Raw genomic sequence first — 23,378 nt, 5'->3', positions numbered from 1 at the left:
CCCAGCCCTGCTCAGCCCTGCCTTGCCCAGCCCAGCCCAGCCCTGCTCTGCCCTGCCCAGCCCTGCCCTGCCCTGCTTTGCTCAGCCCAGCCCTCCCCTTCCTGCTCAGCCTTGCCCTGCCTAGACCTGCCCTACCTAGCCCTGCTCTGCCCTGCCCAGCCCCAGCGCAGCCCTGCCCTGCCTGGTCTTGCCCAGTTCAGCCCCTGGCCATTAGCATATCACCAGAGAACTCTGAAAGGTCAGCTTTTGCAGCCAGGGTCACTGGTGTTTTGATCTTTATCCGTCCCCAGGGCTGGCTGATGGGAATGACTTGCCCCATAGCTCCCTGGAGCGTTGTGTTTCTGCTGTTGCACCAGGATTTATCTTAGGTTTTGACGATTTACGTGACAAAAGAAATGAGATTGAATTTTGCTTCCTCTGGCCCGGGGACAGGACTGAGTGAGGGAGCACGCTTTGAGTGGCTGCAGTTCCAGGGGCAATCAGATACAACTTTGTTCCCATTGCTGGGAATTCTTTTATGAGCAGAGAAAAATAAGAACTGATTTGAGCTCCTTTGTCAGCCCTACTTCCCTCATCTGTTTCAGCAGAGCCAAATACCCACGGTTGTATTTATGTGGCATTTCCAGCAAAATGAAAAGAAAGCAGCATTCTTTTTGGGTTGGTTCTTTATAATCAAAACGAGTATATATCTTTTAGCTTGGAAACTCAGAATCCCAGTAATTGAATAGAATGCGCTACCCGGAGGATAAGTTATCATGCCTTTGAACCCCTTCCCGGTATTATTAGAGGAAGGGAGCGGGTGAATATAAGGTTAATGGATTCTGCTGCTAAACCGAACTTGGAAATGAGGTTTCATTGATTTAATATTTCCTCTATTAAGCCTCCCAAGACAGTGTCCCTATGGCCCTACCAAAGTGCAGTCACAGACTTTCTTCCTCATGAGCGTCTGTGCCGCAGCCGGTGCTGTGACAGGGACGGATGACCAGCTCGGAGTGGCCGTTTGGCCAGCTGGCCTCTCCCCTGGCCGGCTGAGAAGGGTTGAAAGCCCGGGCCTGCGGCCAGAGTGGCTTTTTGGGGATTGGTCTCCTCTTGAGCATGTGCTCTGCACTCACGGCCACAGACGCTCCCCTGTTGTGTGAGACCTTGAGGGGAGTCACATCGTCTGGGAGTGGACACCTTGAAGGGGAGGGCCGTTCAGAGACAGCTGAGCGTGGCAAGGAGAGCAGAGGGCCAGAGGCGCGAATCATTTCACTCACACAGTTACCGGCTCCAGGACCTGGCTGTGGCCTTCCGCCTCCGGCTGATGCCCAGTGCCAAGGGGACACGCTGCTGGGTGATTCCCAGATGCTGCCTCATGCCTGTCCCCTCTGCCTTCCTGTAGCCTCTGTACTTAGTCTTTTTCTCTAGGCTAAGCTGACCGGTGCTTCGGGCCATTCTTCCTGGGGGCCTGCCCCTACCCTTCCCACGGTGGCTGTTGTCCCCACCCTCACCCTCCAGGTGGCTCTCCTGCTGTGGCTGCTCTTTTCCACATGCAGGCGGTGGACGGGGCAGGGGAGCAGCGTCTCGGGGACCTGTCTGCCTCCGGTGAGTCTCCGGCACGGGTTCTCATCCCTGCCTCTCCCTCTCCACACACACTTTTTTTCTTATGGGCACACACCAGATACTCCCTCTGTCCCTGCCAGCCTGGCACCATCGTGGACTTTGGTTAAGGGTTCCTCAGATCTCGGAGCCTTCCCAGCACCCTGCCCAGTCCGCTGCAGGCCCAGCATTCGCCTGAGACACAGAGCCGCCTCATTTATGGGCGCGCTTGCTTGTTTCAACGGGTCTTTGGGTGTTAAGGTTGATGAACAAAGAGGGTGGAAAAGTTGGGGATGTGTCATTTTTGGCAAAAATTAAAACAATGGGGCATTTACATGCAGACTGAAGCTGTTGCACAAATGTCTTGAGCAGTAGCTATGTTTTTGGAGTATATTGTCACTGCTTATAAGTACAGCCTTTGTTTGGATGTGTGAGTTCTAGTATGTTATGTAAAAACAAGTGTCACTTCCCCAGAGCTGCATCCAGTAAAACAAGGACAATTTCAGCATGTACAGAGGTCGTTTGTTTTCTTATCTATCAGTGGAAGTGTGGGTTGTATGAAGAAAATGGTGGTGGTGTTATCCCTCTCATGAACTGTACAGGTAGGATGGGGCACGTTTAGAATTTGTCTAAGCTACGACCCCAGATCCAAAGTCCAGCTTTCCTAGGGGCACCTGGGTGGCTCAGTAGGTTGAGCGCTGGACTCTTGGTTTCTGCTCAGGTCACGATCTTGTGGTTTCATGGATTCGAGCTCCGCGTCGGGCTCTGCACTGGCAGCGCAGAGCCTGCTTGGGATATTCTCTCTCTCTCTCTCTCTCTCTCTCTCTCTCTCTCTCTCTCTCTCTCTCTCCCTCTCTCTCCCTCCCTCCCTCCCTCCCTCCCTCCCTCTCCCTTCCTCCCTCTTTCTGCCCCTCCCCCACTTCTGCTGTCTCTCTCAAAATAAATAAACTTAAAAAAAAAAAAAGTCCAGCTTTACTAGCAGGTGGGGCAGGATCATGCAACTTTGTAGGCTTTGGAGACAAGCAACCTGAGATTGGATGCCGGTACCCCCAGTCCCAATGATGAGATCCCAGACAAGTACCCAGCCTTTCTGAGCCTGTTTCCTTCCTTTTCAACGCGGGAGGGAATAATACCTACCTTAGGGGGGTTGTGAGTGTTTTCATTTAATTTTTGAAACTTTTAATTGTGTCAAAATACACGTAACGTGAAGATTACCATCTTAACCATTTTTTCAAGTGTTCCGTGCATTCACATTGTCACGCAGCCAATCTCCAGAACTTTCCATCTTGCAACACTCAGGGCCAGATCTCTCTCTGGATGCTCCCTTGTGAAAATAGCACCCTTAGAACTGCTCTGTCGGCCCAGCCCGTGTGCTTGGGAGGGGGATGTGGTGGTTCTGGCCCCTTCGTGTTTCCTGCCAGGGCCCCCTGATTCTGGGAAGAATGTAAATCCATTTTCTCTCTGACTTTACAGAAAAGGCAACAGATGGCTCCCTGCAAAGCGAAGACTGGACGTTGAACATGGAGATCTGCGACATTATCAATGAGACGGAGGAAGGGTATGTGTCCCTCCCCCACCCCCACCTCATGTGAAACCTGTCCTGGGGGGTCACTCAAAGCCTGTCAGGGCTTAAGGGCGGCAGTGTTGTACTTTTTGTTTTGCTTTTCATCTGTTTGCTTTGGCATTTAATAAACTGACACTCTGTCTTTCCTCCTGCCTCCACCACCCCCCACCAGCCCACCCCCCATCAGCAGCGCTTGCCTTAGAGCAGTGACGACCTCTTTTAATAACCTGCTTTGACTCACAAGTGAAACTGAAGTTGCTTGGGTGCTTGGTCCCCCGTGGTTGTCACCTCCTCCGGTCCCTCCTCCCTGGCTCTGCCTCCCCTTCCCCCAGAGTGAGGCTGTCTCTGCCCTGCTTTGCCGGGCTGGACCCGCAAGAGGGAGAGGGCCCACAGTGTCCACAGAGGGAGGCAGGGAGTGGAAGTCCGCGTGAGGCACAGAGTGTCTCTTGCCCCACAGGCCACCCCCTCACATTCCTGTGCTGCCAGGTCGGTCCTTCTGGCTGTTTATGTCCTCTTCTAGCTGCATTCCAGCTGCATTCTGTTTACGCTTCTTACCGATTTGTCTGTGTTTGGCCCTCTGTCCACACCGTAAAAGATGGTATTTGCCGTAGCCACGCCCTCTTCAGCCCTCCCTAGAGTGATGAGGAGGACAGTCCGGACTCCGGCTTACATCTTGGCTCTGGCCCTTGCAACCATGCCCTGTGTAAACCGGGGCTGAACAGATACTTACTGAGTGACAGCCTCGTGCTGGGCCCCAGGGTGAGTGCCCAGGGCACAGCAGGGAGCAGGACAGACGCCCTTGAAGCCATTACGTGTTCACATTACATGGTCAGTTGGTGACAAGATTGGAGAGAAACGAAGCCGGGAGTTAGCCATTTTAAGTGGAAAAATCAAGGAGAGCCTCACTTGAGAAGGTGACATTGAAGAAGGACTTGAAGGAGATGAGGGGGTGAGGTGTGAGGATGACACCAGGGAAGAACCTTCCAGACGGAGGGGACAGCAAGCATGGCAGTCCCAGGACAAAGGGCAGGTAGTAACATTGGAGGAATCACAAGAGGTCCCTGGGGCCAGAGCAGAGAGAGCGAGGAGGGGTGAGGTCAGACTTGTCCCCATCCAAATAGTGCGGGCACCACGGGGCTCTGGCCTTGACGTGGAGGGAGGGGATTTGAGCAGAGAGGGGCATGGTCTAATGTTCATTTTAAGGAGATCACTCTGGCTACCATGTTCAGAATGGTCTGGTCGAGCGTGGGAAGGACAGAGGGCAGAAAACGGGAAGCCAGTTAGAATAATACAATAACCCTGGTGTGGGGTGATGGTGACTTTGATCCAGAAGACCTTAGAGGAGGGAGAGAGAAATGGTCAGATTCAGAACATATTTAGAAGGTGGAGCCAGTGGAGTTTTGAGGTGGATGGGGGCGTGAGAGAAGAGCCAAGAAAACTCCACTGTTTTGGTTTTTATTAATGTTTTATTTATTTTTGAGAGACAGAGCGACAGAGGATCCTAAGCGGGCTCCACGCTGACTGCGGGGAGTCCGATGCAGTGCAGGGCTCAAACTCATGAACCATGAGATCGCGACCTGAGCCAGAGTCGGATGCTTAACTGACTAATTCACCCAGGCGCCCCCTCTGCAGTGTTTTGAACTGAGCTGCCATAAGGAGGGAGCAGGCAGAGGGGCAGAGATCAGAAGGTCGGCTAAAATCCCGCAGATCTGAGCTGCCCGCTGGGTGCAGTGCTGCTGGGTCCTTGGCACAGAGGGGTATGGAGCTGGGGGCAGCGGCCTGCGCTGGAGGTGTGAGTTTGGTGCTGGGGTCTTCCGTGAACGATGGCATATTGCTGTTCCTAAGTGGCGGTGGTCAGTTTGGTGCCTGGCACACAGCCGAGTCACAGAGAGTTGTTGGGGACCGTGCGTTTCTGATACTGGAGCTACTGTGCTCCTTTCTTCCTCTTGTCTCCCACTCACGGCCTCCTTTGTCCCATTGTCCGGCCACATTCATTGACCCCACAGGTGGAGGTACAGCCATTGCCAGGATGTCGAGATGAGTGTCCCTCAGCTGCTCTGGAGGGGCTCACCCGGTGGGGCCAGGCGGGCTGTGACCGAGGTGTGTGCCCTTTGCAGCAGACACAGAGGGGCAGGCTCCGGGCTGGACCTCAGTGGGGCAGGGAAAGCAGTGTGGCGTGTAGATCAGAGTGGCATGAAAGGGCAGTGTTCTGGGGACACGAGCAATCTGGACGAGCAGGGAAATAGTGGGGAGGGGGTGCCCCTTGGGGAGGGAGGGCTTAGCATGGCGCTTCAGGTTGGCTGGGTTGTAAAGAGCCGTATTCCTGTGTCATCCCTAGAGTCAGGCTGTAGCCTCCAGGTGCTCTACCTTTTCCCCTTTCCCTCTCGTCCCCTGACTGTCTTTTAGAAGACAAGCCTTTGCTCACTGTAAAAGTCCTTAGTGGCCTGAACTCTGCGTGATAACCCGGTCCCTCTGCCACTCCGTTTGGGGCCCTCTCCCCTTGTCCTCATCCTTTAACCCCACTGATCTTTTCAATTCCTTGAACTTCCCACTTGCAGTTCTCCACAAATGTGGGCATATGTGAATATCTGTTAGAGTGGAGCTTCCTCCTTCCCAGGTCTAAGAGGTGGATCACCTTCCGTTCCCAACCCCTGAGTCCCCTTCCTCCCACAGTGGCCCACGCTCCTGTTCCTGAAGTTTTGAGTGAGAGCCCTGGGCCTCATGGACGCCTGGGGATTTTCTGTCTTAGCCTCTGCAATGAGGGGGAGTGTCAGATCTCTTCTGAATTGGGAGAAAAACTCTAAAAGGTCAGCTAATGGTCGGGCACCCCTTCAGCTCCTCCCTGCTTCAGGGCTTTGGTCCTGGTGTTCCTCTTCCTTTCATTGATTAGTTCTGGCACTCACTGGATCTCAGTTTGAATCTCATTTCCTTGACACCCCTCTCCTGATTTGGACAAGTGCCCTGTCTGTGATTTCACGGCACTGTGTATTATACTGCACCCCTCACCATTGAAACTTACATATTTGCCCGATGCTTGTTAGAGTGGCTGTCCCCCCGCGGACCCCCCTCGACTGTGCGCTCCATGAGGGCAGGATTCTGTTTCACTGACCATTTTATCCCAACGCTAGCACAGTATACATACACACAATTGACTCTTGACAAGCGCTAGTTAAGGAAGCGAGTAAATGGATGGAGTCCCTAAGGGACTTGGTCTGATGAGGAATACAGAACATAATCCTAACACGGCGAGACCAGGGAAGCTGCATATGACTGAGAGAGACTAGAGCTGTGGCAGCTGGCTGGCCCTGGGGCTGTCAGCGCAAAGTTCTTGGAGGAGGTGACACCCAAGTGGAGTCTTACAGCAGATGAGGGCACCAGCCAGGTAAGGTGGGGGGATGGTGGGGGGTGGGGCAGGGAGGTGGCCGCCTGGGCTGGTGGACAGTGTGTGCAGCATGCCCGTAGGAAGGGGAGTGTAGCGGGAGCCTGGAGCCACCTGCCTAGGCTGGAATTCTAGGTCCTCCACTCCCTTGCTGTGCACCCCTGTGTCTCACTGTCCTCATTTATAAAATGGGGGTGCCAGCAGTGCCTATCCCATGGGGTGGTTACAGGGATTAAAGGAGTAAATATTTGTGAAGTGTTTGGCCGTATATGTGTCCATATCCTGCTCTACATAGGAGTTTGCTCTTTATACACGTTAAAGACTCGCATTGGCGTGACTTCTTCACTTTTCATTTGTGGTGTTATCTGGCCGGTCCTTGGTAGTGATCTCTGTGGGTTTGCTGCCCTTACCCTGTCTGCCATTCTCTGAACACTTGCTGTGTGTATGCCAGGCCCCCATGCCAAGCCCTGGATTGCACCGCTCGTGCACTCAGTCCCGCAACAACCCTAGAAGGTAGGGACAGCCTGTTTTAATGTGGAGGAAACTGAGGTCCAGAGTGGTTTGCTCACTTGCCAAAGGTCCCACAGCACAGCTAAAAGGGACAGAGGCCGGACGGAAGTGCAGTCTGCCCCGGCTCCAGCCACCAAAGTTTTGCCCGCACATATTTATTCAAAGCCACGCCTCTGGCAGGTGGCGGTCCTGGTGGGTACAGAGTCGGTCACCGGCCCCACAGGCCCCTCCTTGGGCTTTCCCTAATGTCCAAGGCTGAGATCCCCTCCATCCCCAGGCCTTGTGTGGCAGTCCCCCATACCCTGAATCATCCATCGGCCATTAACCAGGAGCGCCTGACTGAATAATCTACCTGGGAATGTTTTAGACCCAGTTTACCAGGCCTCGCCCAGACCTTCCTAGTTAGGGCCCAGGTGTGTGGGTTTGAATCCCCAGGTGATTCTGATGTGCGGCTCTGAGGAGGAGCCGCTGACCTGGGTCATTTTCATGACCACCTCTAGACCTTCCCTTGTTGATGGCATCTTCGTGCGCCAGCCTCTTAAGCTGGAGGGTGTGCTCAGGAATAACCACCTCCATGACTGCAGTAGACCACGATGGCAGCAGAAAGGCGGGGGGGGGGGGGTGGGGGAGGGCTGGAGGATGGGAGGGAGAGGAAGAGTCTGCCGTGGTGGAGGTGGGGTAGTCATGTCCTCCTGGGAGGGAATAAGGAGCAAGCGGCTCAGAAGCAGCAGTTCTGGAGCCAAAGGCCAAGATGGGTTCAAGTATGACTAGAAAGAAGGGTTCTTACGAGTCTGGGGTGGAGGAGACCTTATGGGAGGCTGAAGATGGCCCAGAGGCCGGATCCTGAGGCCCTGGGTGCTGCCCTGAGGGGCCCACCTTTCTGCTGAAGGCTGCCAGGGCGGTGGGGCATCTCACGGGGCCCTTCCCCCCCTCCTGCTCCTTTTCCCTGCTCCATCTTGGCTCTTGACTCTTCCTTCTCTCCTTTTTCCCTGTTTCCAGCTCCTTGCTGTCTAATCTGCCTCTGCTGCTTGAAACTTTGCAATTCCTCTGACATGACTTTGATCCTCCTCTCTGAAGCTTCTCCCCCGGGGAGAGAGATAAATACTTGCTTTTGTGCTCACCCAGTCACTCTGAGGCAGTACTTCCCGCCGCTGAATTTCCATTTTAACTCTAACCCAGGAGCCTGCTGACTCTCTGATTTCCCACCACCACCATCACCCCCACACTGGGAGAGCTCTGTGCGTGCCATGCTCTGTGAGCTAGAAGTGATCGCAGCCCTTGGAGGCTGTGCCCATTTTTCTGCTCCGTGGAAGTTCAAGAGGAGAGGGACGAAGCTGGATGGAGAGGGATGGCAGCCGGGGGTCAGGGCTGACCGTGGCTTGGCAGAGCCTTTGAGAAAGAGGAAATCAATCCATGCTCCTGGCCAGCAGCCGCTGACCTTCACCAGCTCAAGTCCACAAACAGTCCTCAAAGCCAGGAGCTTGTCAAGCCCCGTATTTGCAGAAATCAGCATCCCTATTTGGAAACTGCAGCCGTACTGCAGACACACTTGGCAGGGACCCCTTCCCCAGAGAGCTCGTCCCATCAGCCTTTGGGCTCAGGAGCCAAGAATTCCTGCAGGCAGCCACGTTTCAAGTTGGGAATGGGAAATAGGTGACTCAGTGTTTTAAAATTTCTTCTAGAAGCCTTGTCTTGCTCCTGTGTATTTCTGTCTAAATTGGGCTGATTAGCAGAGTTCCCACCCTCCCTTCCCCCAGCTTTCTCACACATATTGGAAAGGACTTTTTCATTTGGTGAAGAAATCATAAACACTTCTGAGCTGCAGGAATAGGAGGTCCCTGACTGACAGACCTTCAGTTTTTCAAGAGACCCAGATGTACTGACACGCTGGTCAGGGGAGGGCTGGGGCCCACTTATGATAGCAAAGGGCCGGCCTGCAGCTAGCCCGGGGGCTCCCCGGAGCTCGGGTGCTGGGTGTCAGAGGGCAAGGCCTTCATGCCAGAGGTGACCCTGAGGTCCCACAGCTTTGTTGGATCCTGGTTTAGAATAAAGTAAATAAGCTTGTCAGACACACGGGCTGCACCTACTAGGTGCTTCTAGAGGGCTGGCTGGGGACCCCAACCCCCGGCTCTAATCCATGATTTAAGAAAGAACGTGTTCCAGGTTCCAAACGATCAGCTTATGAACCTGCCTCTGGGAATCCACATCAGCTCCATTACCTAAAAGCACATAGTTCTGTGGGTTTTGAGGAGACTTAAGTTTTCTCAGGGCAAAAAGGAGCTCCATGGAATTGGGGAGGAGCAGAACAGCCAGGCCTCAGCAAGGACCTGGCCATCCTCTCTTCTGCTTCTGTGTCTGTTGTCTCTTTAGTGTACCCCACGCCAGTGGGTTCATTGTTGTTCTGAATAAATAATACTTGAATTTGAGGCAAAATTCAAAAGGGCTGTAAAAAAGCGGTCCAGCCCCCTCCTCTGTCATCCAGTTCCCCTCTTCAGGGGCAGCCAAAGTTACCAGCTTCTTGGGTCTCCTTTCAGGGATTTTTTTCCTCTGCTGTCACGTGCACTATGTATGTATGTATGTATGTATGTATGTTGTCCTTTTATAAGCCAAAGAATAGCATACATTATACACTTTCTACAGATGACTCTACTCTCACATCTTTGAGTTCCCTCCATGTTGGTGCATAGAGTGTGTCTTTATTCTTTTTTTTTCACGTTTGTTTGTTTGTTTGTTTGTTTGTTTATTTGAAAGCATGAGCAGAGAGGGAGGGAGAGAGAATCCCAAGCAGGCTGTGTGCTGAGAGTGCAGAGGGCCTCGGGGCTCAGTTTCATGAACTGTGAGATCATGACCTGAGCCGAAATTAAGAGTCGGACACCTAACTAACTGAGCCACCCAGGTGCCCAGGAGTGTCTTTATTCTTGGCTGCAGCTATGTAGTGTTCCATTGTGTGTATAAACATGATTTAAATTAACCTGTTTCAGGGCGCCAAGGTGATCTCAGGGTCATGAGTTCGAGCCCCACGTTTGGGTGTAGAGATTACTAAAAAAGAATAAATCTTAAAAAAAAATTTTTTTTTTTTTTAATTAAAGCGTTTCAGGGGCACCTGGGTGGCTCAGTTGGTTGTGTCTGACTTCAGCTCGGGTCATGATCTCATGGTTTGTGAGGTCGAGCCCTGCATCGGGCTCTGTGCTGGCAGCATGGAGCCTGCTTGGGATTTTGGTCTCTCTCCCTCTCTCTCTGCCCCTCCTCCGCTCGCCTTCTCTTTCTGAAAATAAAGTTACAAAAATTAACCTGTTTCACATTGATGAAGATTTAGTTTGTTTCCAATCTTTTATGTTTATAAATTTTTTTTTTTCAACGTTTATTTATTTTTTGGGACAGAGAGAGACAGAGCATGAACGGGGGGGGGGGGCAGAGAGAGAGGGAGACACAGAATCGGAAACAGGCTCCAGGCTCTGAGCCATCAGCCCAGAGCCTGACGCGGGGCTCGAACTCACGGACCGCGAGATCGTGACCTGGCTGAAGTCGGACGCTTAACCGACTGCGCCACCCAGGCGCCCCTCTTTTATGTTTATAAACATGGCTCCTATAACCTTGTGTATAACATACAACCTCGTATATATGCTAGTCCACACAGACGGGGGTGAATCTGTGGGTCAGTGCCCCAAGTGGACTCGTGAGGGTTTTAATATGTCCTTCTCTCCAGGCCAAAGGACGCCATTCGAGCCCTGAAGAAGCGGCTCAACGGGAACCGGAACTACAGAGAAGTCATGCTGGCGTTAACAGTGAGTGCTGCCCTCATGGGGCATGGGAGTGTGGGGGGAAGCATTTGGGGAAATCCACATTCCTGGCCTTGCCCCACCTACAGGGCCTTCCCACTGTCCACTCAGCACAGCCTCCGGTAGCCGTGGCCTGTGGACGGCTTGGTGCAAGTGCCACTGGAGAGCAGCAGAACCTTCCCGTAGTGACCTTGGGTTTTCCTGCCTTCCCCTGAAATGGGGGATGGGCTGCAGTCTGGTCCATACCAGCAGAAGATAAGGCATGGGCAGCACTGACTGCTACAAAATCCCAGAGCAGAGAAGCCGAAGAAAGGCCTGGGTCTGGCTGTCCTTGCTGCCACCAGTCTGCTATGACACAGCGAGGTCAGCTGCCTCTCCAGGTGTCAAGGTTCCTGCTTCCAAACCTGCTGACTTCCACCCAGAACCTGCCTGGGACTGTGCTGAGCTTTTCAGGGGGTAAAGCGATTGTTTACAGTAACCTTCCCAAACAGATTTCATCATTCCCTCATGCAGATGAAGAAATGGAGACTCAGAGAGGTCCGGGGGTTCACCCAGACTTCGTGGCTAGTGAATGCCTGGCTGTAAATTATGGGGTAAAAACTGGTCATTGGTGCAGAGGTTCTGGAAAAAGTCAGCCTAGTGACTCCTTTCAGGAAGGAACAGATCAGATTTTTGCCCTTTCTTAAAATGTTAGGAAATTCAAAGGGACAACTTCAGGTGTTATTTCTGTCCAGAAAGCTAACAGTTACTCAGATGTGGCAAAATCTGGGCCACAGTGAGTTCTCACAATGAAAACTGTTAACAGGTCAGCACGTGGGCTTTTCTGTAGGTTTGAATAGTTTGTTTATCCCAAACAGCTCTAACATGTTTCCTTTTAAAGCAGGAAAACTGTTTGGATTTTTCACCCAAGTGAAAACCCAAGACTTATTAGGAGAGAGTTCTCTGCCAGGGAATTGGGGTTTGAATAATAAAGAAGAAAAAGACCAGCTGAGAAGTAGTGACTTGAAAGCTTTTGGTTTTTGCTCAGAATTTGATCCTTGGCATTCATGAAACCCAGGGTGATACCCAAAATGAATTGTTTTCAGTAGCTAAAATCACCAGGGAATGAGTTCTAACATATCAGAACATTTTCCTGGTACCTACCCCTTTACACACCCAACCTAATGGTAATCGTGTTGGTTGGATGAAAATCTTTCTAAAGGGGTCTCTGCCTTTACTTCCTTCTGGAAGACCATTGAACGTCATTGAACATTTCCTGATGGTCAGGTCTGTTGTTATTATTATTCTCCCAGTTTTAACGAGATTATTGACATGTAACATATGTAAGTTTAAGGTACACAGTGTGATGATTTGACACATGTGTATATTGCAAAATGATTACCACAATAAGGTTAGTAAACACCTCTGTCTACTCACATAATTACCTTTGTTGGGGGAGGGGATAGCATTTAAGATCCAATTTCTTTCTTTTTTTTTTTTTTAAAGTTTATTTTTGAGAGAGAGAGAGACAAAGAGCACGCACACGCGCTGGAGGGGGAGAGAGAGAATCCCAACCAGGCTCTGTGCTGTCTGCATGGAGCCGATGCAGGGCTCCGTCCCACGAACTGTGAGATCATGACCTGAGCCAATATCAAGAGTTGGATGCTTAACTGACTGACACCCCTAAGACGCCCCTGGGATCTAATTTAACTGTCAAATATATACTGCAGTGTTGTTAATTATGGTCCCCATGCTGTCCATTAGATCCCTAGAGCTTAGTCATAGCTGGGAATTTGTACCCTTTGACCAACGTCTCCCCATATCCCGTTGCTCCATAGCCACCATTCTACTCTGTGGCTGTGAGCTCAGCTTTTTTAGGTTCTGCATACAAGTGAGAAACACTAGGTATTTGTTTTTCTTTTTTTAAATTTTAGTTATTTTTGAGGGGGAGAGAGAGAGCATGAGCAGGGAAGGGCAGAGAGAGAGGGAGACTGAGAATCCCAAGCAGGCTCCACTCCGTGAGTGCAGAGCCTGATGTGGGGCTCAAAACTCACGAACCGTGCGATTATGACCTGAGCCAAAAATCAAGAGGCATACACTGAACAGACTGAGCCACCTGGGTACCCCTTGTTTTTCTTTATTTAACTTACTTCATTTAGTATAATGGCCTCAAGCTCCATGTTGTTGCAAAAGGCAAGATTTCCTTCCTTTTTATGGCTGATTACTATTCCAGTGTGTGTCTGTACACATGGATAAAGAAATACGACATACACATATATCTCAACATTTTGTCTATGCGTTCATCTATCAGTGGGTACTTACGTTGTTTCCGTTTGTCGGCTATTGTGAATAATGCTGCCGTGAATATGGGGGCACAGATATCTCTTTGATACCCTGTTTTCATTTCTTTTAGATAGATACGCAGAAGTGGGATTGCTGGATCATATGGTAGCTCTATTTTTAATTTTTTAAGAAACCTCCATACTGTTTTCTTTTTTTTTAAAAAAAATTTTTTTTTTTCAACGTTTATTTATTTTTGGGACAGAGAGAGACAGAGCATGAACGGGGGAGGGGCAGAGAGAGAGGGAGACACAGAATCGGAAACAGGCTCCAGGCTCCGAGCCATCAGCCCAGAGCCTGACGCGGGGCTCGAACTCACGGACCGTGAGATCGTGACCTGGCTGAAGTCGGACGCTTAACTGACTGCGCCACCCAGGCGCCCCTCCATACTGTTTTCCATAGTGGCTGCACCCATTTACATTCCCAGCAGTGCCCAAGGGTTCCTTTCTCTCTACATCCTCATCAGCATTTGTCTCTTGTTTTTTTGATACTAGCCATTGTAACAAGTGTGAAGTGATCTTTTATTGTGGTTTTGATTTGCATTTCCCTGATGATAAGTGGCTGAGTACTTTTTCATGTGCCTGTTGGCCATGTGTGCATCTTCCTTGAAGACATGTCTATTTCAGGGGTTTTTTGCCCATTTTTAAAAAAGTTTATTTTGGGGCGCCTGGGTGGCTCAGTCGGTTAAACGTCCGACTTCAGCTCAGGTCATGATCTCGCGGTCTGTGAGTTCGAGCCCCACGTTGGGCTCTGGGCTGATGGCTCAGAGCCTGGAGCCTGCTTCGGATTCTGTGTCTCCCTCTCTCTCTGCCCCTCCCCCATTCATGCTCTGTCTCTCTCTGTCTCAAAAATAAATAAACGTTAAAAAAAATTAAAAAAAAAAGTTTATTTATTTTGTGGGTACCTGGGTGGCTCAGTTGGTTGAGCGTCTGGCTCGGTTTTGGCTCAGGTCATGATGTCACAGTTTGTGGGTTCGGGCCCCACATCACGCTCTGCACTGATGGCACAGAGCCTGCTTGGGATTCTGTCTCCCTCTCTTCTCTGCTTCTCTCTCTGTTAAAAATAAACAAATTTTTTAAGTTTATTTATTTATTTTTTTAGTAATCTCTACATCCATCCTGGGGCTTGAACTTACAACCCCTAGATAAAGAGTCACATGTTCCAACTGAGCCAGCCAGGCCATCTTTGCCCATTTTTAATTGGATTGGTTTTGCTTATTTGTTTGTTTATTTGTTTGTGTATTTATTTATTTGCTGTTGAGTTAAGTTCCTTATATATTTTTGATATTAATCACTTATCAGGTAGATAGTTTGCAAATATTGTTTCCCATTCTGTGGACTGCCTTTTTATTTTGCTGATCGTTTCTTCTGCTGTGCAAAAGCTTTTTAGTTTGACGTAGTCCCACTTGTTTATTTTTATTTTTGTTGCCATTGCTTTTGGTGTCATATCCAAAAAAATCTTTGCCAAGACCAGGGAACTTTTTTCCTGTGTTTTCTTTTGGTGGTTTTACGTTTCACGTCTTGAGTTTAAGTCTTTAGTCCACTTCAAGTTACTTTTTTGAGTGGTGTAAGATAGGAGTCCAGTTTCATTCTTCTGCATGTCGTTATGCAGTTGTCCCAATACCGTCTGTCAAAGAGACTGTCCTTCCCCCCCATTGAGTCCTCTTGCCTCTCATCAAATATTATATGTATATGTGGGTTTATTTCTGGGCTCTCACTTCTGTGCCATTGTCTATGTTTATGCCAGTACCATACTATTTTGGTTATTGTAGCTTTGTAATACAGTTTGAAATCAGGAAGTATGATGTCCCCAGCTTTATTCTTCTTTCTAGAGATTGCTTTGGCTATTCAGAGTCTTTAATGGTTCCATATGAATTTTAGGATTGTTTCTTCTACTTCTGCGAAATCTGTAGATGGCTTTGAGTAGTATGGACATTTTTGTTTTTAATTTTTTTTTTAACGTTTTTATTTAATTTTGAGATGGAGAGAGACAGAGCATGAAGGGGGGAGGGGCAGAGAGAGAAGGAGACACAGAATCGGAAGCAGGCTCCAGGCCCTGAGCCATCAGCCCAGAGCCCGACATGGGGCTCGAACTCACGGACCGTGAGATCGTGACCTGAGCTGAAGTCGGACGCTTAACTGACTGCGCCACCCAGGCGCCCCAAGTAGTAGGGACATTTTAATAATATTCTTCCAATCCATGAACACGGGACATCTTTCCATTTATTTGTGTCGTCTTTCCTTTCTCTCATCATTGTCTTGTAGTTTTCAGGGTACAGATCTTTTACCTCCTTAGTTAAATTTATTCCTGAGTGTTTTGCTTTTTTCTTCGCTTGTTTGTTAATGATTGCTTAGAGGCACCTTTTGTTATTCTGTGGGCTTTGGCTGCTGGAAAACGGCTGCTGTGTGTTTCATGCCCTACAACCCACAGGGACACTGATTCACCAAAGGCACTTTTGACAGAGTCCCTAGAGTGGCCGAGTGGCCCTTGCCAGCCAGGGACGACCTCCTGCATTTCCTCCTGCTCTGCTAGGCTTCAGGGTTGCTTTGTAGCACATGCCATCTCTCTCCAGGGCATTTCCAAACCTGTGTGTGAGCCCGAAGGTCTAGCCTAGGCCACACTGGCTTTAAAGTCTGCTGTCCTGGAAGATGTAAGGGCGTGCTCCCTAAAGGGTGTGCCTGGGACAGGCGTCCTGGCCCACTGTTGCCCTGAGCCTGGCAGGAGAGCCACAGCTGGCCTGCCATGTTGGCCTTCCTGCTCCTCTTTTCTCTTTTTCCACCACACCTGCTTTCTTCCCAGCCTCCTCCCTTCCCTTCCCCACCTCTTCCTGACCAAATAAACCATTCTTCCTGCCACTGCCTTGGCAGCAGCCTGATGCCTGCATAGGCCAAGTTAGGAGAGGGGATCCTAGAAAGAAGGGGAACTGTGAGTTCCTGGAGGGTAGGAAGAACCCCTCTGGTTCATCCCTGTATCCCCCGTGGTCACTGTTAAGAGTGAGTGCTGGTTACCTTGAGATCGTCTGGAATTGAGCACGTACAGAGGCTAAGAAAGAGAATGCCCCCCTCCCTTGGCTGCGGATGACCCAAGGATGCTAAGCTTTGAGGTCTTCCTTGGCAAGCCGAGCAGAACCTAGGGTCTCCCACAGTGCAGGCAGCAGTGGGGGAAAGGAACAGTTTTGACTGGCTCTGCGGTTGCCAGGCTCAGGGCACATGCCAGCCCTGGCCTCCTCATTGAAGTTACTGGCATCTCCAGGCCTCAGCTTCCTCATCTCTAAAGTGGGATAACACCCACCTTACAGGGCTTACAGGTGAAAGAACAAGAAATCTAGTACCTGTCGCCTGTCATCTGAGGGACTCCCAGCTGATCTTAGACGAGAGCCATGGGGGGGGGGGGTTGGCCCTGTGGCCTCATTGTGGGTGAGGAGACAAGGGCTCCAGAGAAGCCTGACCCACTTAAAGAGAATCTAATTTTGTGAGCCTAAAATGAAATGCTGTAATGTGGGGGCTCCCACACGGTGCCTGGCATGTAGTCTGTGCTCAGTTAATGTTAAGAGTGTGGGCCTTTCCTGACCGTCACGCTTTGTCAAGGTGACACCTCATTGTGTGAACCCAGCCCTGTGGAATGGCTGCCTAAGGTAGCCAGTAATCAGCTCACTGTGGGCAAATGAAGATAACTGAGGCAGCCAGAAATGTCCCCTGTTGTCCGTCACATCCCTGCTAGTTGACTGTGGCATTGGGGGGTCCTGGTGTGGGAAGGGCTGGGTGATTGTACGGGTTGGTTTACAGAGAGCTGAGAAGTTCAGAAAGGTGTGTCGAAGGCTGGGGGACACTCCAGTTGGTGCCTCTGAATTCCAGCCAGCCTCTCCCCTGTCGTGTGGGGACGGGAGAGCTTTTCCCGTTCCTCACGTGTGTACGACAGCCTTTGAAATGATGATCATATCACCATAGTCCTCCTTTACTGCCCCACTCCTTGCAGGGCGCTGTGTTAGATGCTTCAGACAGACTCCCTCATCCTTACTACAGTCCTGCAAGGGGGCACTCACGTGCCCATATTACAGATGAGGAAGCTCAGCGCAGACAGACTCATTCTGGGCCATTAAGGGAGCAAGTGGCAGAGCTGAGATTCGAGCCCACAATGGCCATCTGGCCAGAACCCACACGCGCCATGCTTTTCTTAATGCCTATGGCCTGTGTAACTCATTTTTTCCAGACCAGGGATGGGCGAACAGGGTTTGCGGTGAACATGGACCTTGAAGCTGATTGGCAGCTGAGGCCCACAAACCATTTATTCAGGGTACAAAATCCTTAGTCATTGCCAATTTTAGTTGCAGAGGCAGGGTCGTGTGGGGCGTGTGCACCCGTGTGTGTGTGTGTGTGTGTGTGTGTGTGCGCGCGCGCGCACGCACGCTTCCTCACATAAAAGGGCAAGTAATTCACAGGGTAATTTGGGCTGTCACAGCAGCCCTCTCTGTGACAGAGCCTATGTCCCATTGGCTAAGGTCTCACACCCAGAAGCCCGGAGAGAGGAGTTAAAATGCTAATTTTCAGGGACCACTCAGTCATTTCGATCTCATTAAAACACCAGCGTCCTTCTCATGCAAAACTGGTGCCTCAGTTCCCAACTAATTGCCTGATTCTTGTTCAGGGACAGGCAACTTCAGACAGCAAGGGACAACTGAATTAGAGCATAGGGAGATGGAGCCATCCAGGTCTCACTCTGGAGGAGATGGTGGGAAGGACCATCCAGGAGAAGGAAGGGGGCAGGGTGGGGGTGGAAACTCAGTGGCCTGGGCAGCTCCTCTGGGTCCCACGGCGGTGACCTCTCTTTCCTTTCCTACCTCCTCAGGTGCTGGAGACATGTGTGAAGAACTGTGGCCACCGCTTCCACATCCTTGTGGCCAACCGAGATTTCATCGACAGCGTCCTGGTCAAAATCATCTCTCCCAAGAACAACCCTCCCACCATTGTCCAGGACAAGGTGCTAGCTCTGATCCAGGTAGGGTCACCTCCCCTTGTCAGGTTTGTTGGCACGGAGTAAGATGGGGCCCTTGACCAGTGGGTCTTCATGCTTTCCCATCATTTGGAGGAAAGAATGGAGGGAGGCCCTTTGGGTTTAAATATGTGTTGCAAAAAGCACCAGTTTTTTACATTCCTTCCGCTGGAATAAAAACCTGAGTGGTAGATAGCTCGCAAGCCAATTGTCAGAGGTTTCACCAGTTTTCTGGGTGCCTGGATCTCTGTTACCCCCAAGGGCAGGTGGGAGACCTTGATAGGCCTCTGAGCCATCAGGGACATTGTGGGGTAGGAAGGGCCATGCTAGAGTCCTATGCAGGGGCTGGCGAGGCACAGGGTCAGAGCCAGCTCTGTGGCAGGTGGTGCCAGGTTGGGGGAGAGGGTGTTAAGGAGTGATCCACTAAGGAGATGACATTTCTCTTGGACCCTGAAGGATGTGAGGAACTTGGCGGAAAGGTCAGGGTGTGAGAAGTAAGTAGCACAGACAAAGAGAATAACACGTGCGTCAAAGACAGCAGTTGACACGTTTGGGATGTATTCGTTATTGATTGCTCTGTAGCAGATTATCCCAAAACTTAGGGGCTTAAAACAACAGATGTTTAGTACCTTGTTGTTTCTGTGGCTCAGGAATTCAGGAGCAGCCTAGATGAGCGATTCTGGCTCAGGAGCTCTCCTGAGGTTGCGGTCAAGACGGTAGCCAGAATTGCCTCATCTGCAAGCTCGATGAGCTGGAGGAGCCACGTCCAAGGTGACTCACCACATAGCTGTTGGCAGGAGGCCTCCGTGCCCTGCTGACTGTTGGTAGGAGGCCTGAGTTTCTTGCTGTGTGGACTCCTGAGTGTCCTTGTAACATGGCAGCGGGTTTTCCCTAGAGCAAGTGATCCAAGCTGCGGTGCCTCTTGGGACTGAGTCTCAGAAGTCACACACCGTCTTTTCTGTCATATTCTGTTTGTTAGAAGGGAGTCACCAGATCTGGCGTCAAGAGTATGGGAATGAAGCTGCATCTCTTAAGAGAGAGGATGTTTTGAAACCATCATGTGGAGCACAGAGTGTAATGAAGAGTGTCTGGGGCTGGGAGAGGAGGCCAGAGGGATGGTCAGGGTCTTGTGGGCCATACATGCTGACGTTTTATGCTTTGTCCTGTAGGCAGCGGGGAACCACTGCACATTTCTGAGCTAGGCGTACGCAGACAGATCTGGATTTAAAAACCATTTTTTTAAACTTTTATTTATTTTTGAGAAGAGAGAGACAGAACATGAGCTGGGGAGGAGAGAGAAAGAGGGAAATGCAGAATCCGAAACAGGCTCCAGGCTCTGAACTGTCAGCACAGAGCCCGACGCGGGGCTCGAACTCAAGGACCTCGAGATCGTGACCTGAGCTGAAGTCGGACGCTTAACCGGCTGAGCCACCCAGGCGCCCCTAGATCTGGATTCTAGACAGAGCACCCTGGTGGTAGGCTGGGAGACACATAGGCCAACGAGCACATCCAAGGTGGGGCGATTAGTGCTGTGGTAGAGGAAAGATACCTCTACCTTTGGCGGGAGTCAAAAGGAGAGGGTGGGAGTGGGGCCAGACAGAAGGCACTGTGATCAGGGGTGGGCACCGGGGCATTCGAGGTGGTGGGGGCACCTGAGGTTGGAGAGGAAAGTGGGGCCCCAGCCGACGGGTCTGCTGGCTCCGTCTGTTCTCTCCCGCGTCCTCTGCCTGAAAGCCCTCTTCATCATTGAGACAGCTCCCAGAGCCCTCCCACCACTAGGTTGACAGCACTTCCCCCTCTCCTGTCACCCTCTTTTATGGTCTTCTCTGCTTCTGTGCTCACTTTTCTATCCTCTGCCTCACTCTGAGTTTCCTGAGAGCCCAGGGACATTATATCCCCAGGGTCTAGAGCCGTTGACTGTGTAGAGTAGCTGTCTGATAAGTTGTTTTTCTTAATGAGTGGGTGAATGTAGTTTGCTGAAGCTCTAAGGAAGGGGAGGAGTGTGGGTGACAGCAGGGCCCCTTCCCATGGTTCCTTAGGTTTCCCCTAGCTCTTCATTCTGCCCACCTGACATATCTCCATGTCTCTCCCTCCCTCCCCCTCCCCACTCTAACTCTCTCTCCCTCCACCTCTCTCCATCCCTTTCTCTCTGTCTCTCTCTCACGCACATACACACACACGCACACGCAGGTGCAAACCACCTTACCCTCTTCCCTCCCCACCCCCACCTCTGCCCTTGACTCCCTCATTCTAGACTTCCCCAGTACACTCCCCTGCCTCAAGACCCCCAGTATTTGATGGCAAGACAGTAAATAGTGGCTTTTTCTCACCAAAGGGGGGCACCCCCGCCTGAACCCTCGGCAGGCCCACTGTGGCCATAGGCAAGGTCTTTCTGTAGTCAGACGTGGAAGGACTCCTTCCTGTGCTTGGCCACCTCCTGACAAGGGCAGCCGTGGCAAGGCTTGTGATCCGTGCCACTGGGACTGTGCGGGGACCTCTGGCTGAGGACACAGGGAGCCTTGTGCACTGACTGTGGCTGTGGTTGTTCCCAGGGGCAGCCCGACCTTCCCATCAAGGTCACCACCTCCTCTCCGCACTGCTTCTCCCAGCTGTGTGACCGCAGCAAGTGTTTTAACTTCTCTGGGCTTCTGCCTCCGTATGTGTACAATGGGGGCCTTGTGTTCCTGCCTAACCTACTCCTGGTCCCAGAGGTCACCCGGAGGCAGCATGGCGGCCGGCACCATGTTCTGAGGGCTCCCCCTGCTGGCCTGGCAGCAGTGCATGTGCACCGCCTGCAGGGGCGGGAGCAGGAAGGGGCCCTGAGGGCCTCGCTCGCTTGCTCGCTCCTGTCCGGCCAAGATGCACTGGACAGTCTCCCTGGTCCAACTGGGAAAACCCAACGGGCTTTGGATGAGGGTATAGTTCCCAGTGGGCTTGCTTACCTGCCCTGGGGGGGAGGGTACTTCTTCTCCAGGTTCTGGAGCTTCACGAAGAACTTTTATCTTTGGTCATGGCCAACCAACAGAAACAGATAGCATTCAGAGCTGGCAGATGGCTTGGCTTCTATAATGCAGTGAACGAAAGTATAAACAGGATCTTCAGCCTTTTTTAAAATTGAATTATACGTACAGGAAATCACACGTTAAAAAAGCATGTACAACTTGACAAGCTTTTACGAACTGAACGCACACATAGAATCTAGCCTCTGTGTCATGAAGCAGAATGTGACCTGCCCCCAAAGAGCCCCGACTGCCTGGGGTGACCACCTCACAGCCTAGATGGGTTTTTCCTGTACTTTTTAATTAATTTATTTATTTTTAATGTTTATTTATTTTTGAGGGAGAGACAGAGCACGAGCAGGGGAGGGGCAGTGAGAGAGAGGGAGGCACAGAATGCAAAGCAGGCTCCAGGCTCTGAGCTGTCAGCACAGAGCCCGATGCGGGGCTCGAACTCCCGGGCTGTGAGATCATGACCTGAGCCACATGTCAGAGTGGCTTAACTGACTGACTGAGCCACCCAGGCGCCCCAGGTTTTTTCCCATACTTGAACTTCATCCGCATGGACTCTGCAGCAGCACTCAGTCAGGTCTGTGTGTCTGGGGCCTTGTTTGTGGGCCTCACCTTGTCATTGGTGTGACCAGATAGGCCTCCCGTGCCCCCTGCTCATGTCGCTGCACCGGGTCCCTTTGGGGGAACGCGCCGCCATTTGTGTCTCCTTTCCACTGAACACTCGGTGTTTCCAGTTTGCAGCCTTTGGGAAAACCGCTGCTGTGAACAGCTAGCACGTGTCGTTGGGTGAACATACATATTCGTTGTTATTAGGTACGTATTAAGGCACGTGGGTGAAGTTGCGTCTTTGTTGGCCAAGCACAGTCCCGTATTAGCAGTTTCACGTGGCTCAGCCTCATCCCTGGGAGTGGAATTGCTGGGTGGGGAACGGCCGCGCTCTGGTTGAGTGGTTACTCTCGCAGATCCCTGCTGCTCTTTCCCACCAGCATGTGAGAGCTTTCATTGCGCCCCATTTTCACCAATGCGTCCTCATTCTGGCCCACCTGATGCCTATGTGGAGGCATTGCATCTTGTCAACCTGTTCTCAACTCCCCCTTTTTTTTAATTAAAAAAATTCTTTTAATGTTTCTTTACTTTTGAGAGAGACAGAGTATGAGCCGGGGAGGGGCAGAGAGAGAGAGAGAGGGAGACAGAGTCTAAAGCAGGCTCCAGACACAGAGCCCAACACGAGGCTGGGGCTCACAAACCATGAGAATGAGATCATGACCTGAGCTGAAGTCGGACGCTTAACCGACTGAGCCACCCAGGCGCCCCTCAACTCCTTTGAGGAAGAAGATGATTTTATTTATACATTTAAAAACTGCACCACCCCCGCCTCCCCGCCCAGAGAGTCTGATATTCCCCCCGGAGAGCATGTGCTACTCCCACCGTAACACAGAACAGGGCAGGGGGTGACAGATCCCTGGACCTTGTGCCAGCCCGTAAGTGGGCAGCAGGCCACAGTGGAAATGCAGTTAGACAGGAAAGAGGTTCAGTTAAATGTGTGAGTGCCAGAGCCACAACAGGTTCTTCCTCACCATCCTTGCCATCTGGATGTTTCCTGGTGCTCTGCGGAGTCCAGCTGCCAGGAAGTGGCACCGGCCCAGTCCCAGCCCTGCCCTTGGGGAGCTATCGATTTTATGGAGAGACAGAAGCTTGCAGATGATAGAGGGCCAAGGGCCTCCCCGGGGAGCACTTGAGCTGGCTTGGGGATATTTGAAGGGCAGCCCTAAACTCTGAACGTATCGACACTTGAAAAGCTTTTTTTTTTAATTTTTTAATTTTTTTATCTTTAGTTTCACTTTTTATTTATTTATTTTTTTTTAATTTTTTTTTCAACGTTTATTTATTTTCGGGACAGAGAGAGACAGAGCATGAACAGGGGAGGGGCAGAGAGAGAGGGAGACACAGAATCGGAAACAGGCTCCAGGCTCTGAGCCATCAGCCCAGAGCCCGACGCGGGGCTCGAACTCACGGACCGCAAGATCGTGACCTGGCTGAAGTCGGACGCTTAACCGACTGCGCCACCCAGGCGCCCCTAGTTTCACTTTTTAAATTTACATCCAAATTAGTTAGCATATAGTGCAACAGTGATTTCAGGAGTAGATTCTTTAGTGCCCCTTACCCATTTAGCCCATCCCCCCTCCCACGACCCTTCCAGTAACCCTCTGTTTGTTCTCCATATTTAAGAGTCTCTTCTGTTTTGTCCCCCT

General features: G+C 51.1%; 1 protein-coding gene across 2 annotated transcripts in view; it reads left to right on the top strand.

Annotated features, from left to right (window-relative positions):
* Positions 1–23,378, top strand: part of TOM1L2 (target of myb1 like 2 membrane trafficking protein) — a 119,901-nt gene that overhangs the window by 56,849 nt on the left and 39,674 nt on the right. For both annotated transcript variants that reach the window (XM_047089645.1, XM_047089644.1), the window contains exons 2-4: positions 3,052–3,136; positions 10,738–10,816; positions 17,975–18,124. In XM_047089645.1, coding sequence (XP_046945601.1) covers positions 3,052–3,136; positions 10,738–10,816; positions 17,975–18,124 — 314 coding nt within the window. The remainder of the gene's footprint in view (positions 1–3,051; positions 3,137–10,737; positions 10,817–17,974; positions 18,125–23,378) is intronic.

Source organism: Lynx rufus, unplaced genomic scaffold, assembly GCF_022079265.1.
Source record: "Lynx rufus isolate CCGP_SWC_20201006 ecotype Redwood Valley unplaced genomic scaffold, mLynRuf1.p SCAF_28, whole genome shotgun sequence".
In the NCBI taxonomy this organism is placed as follows: domain Eukaryota; kingdom Metazoa; phylum Chordata; class Mammalia; order Carnivora; family Felidae; genus Lynx; species Lynx rufus.
The sequence above is the reverse complement of the archived record's forward strand: the minus strand, read 5'-3'. Positions and strand labels throughout refer to the sequence as shown.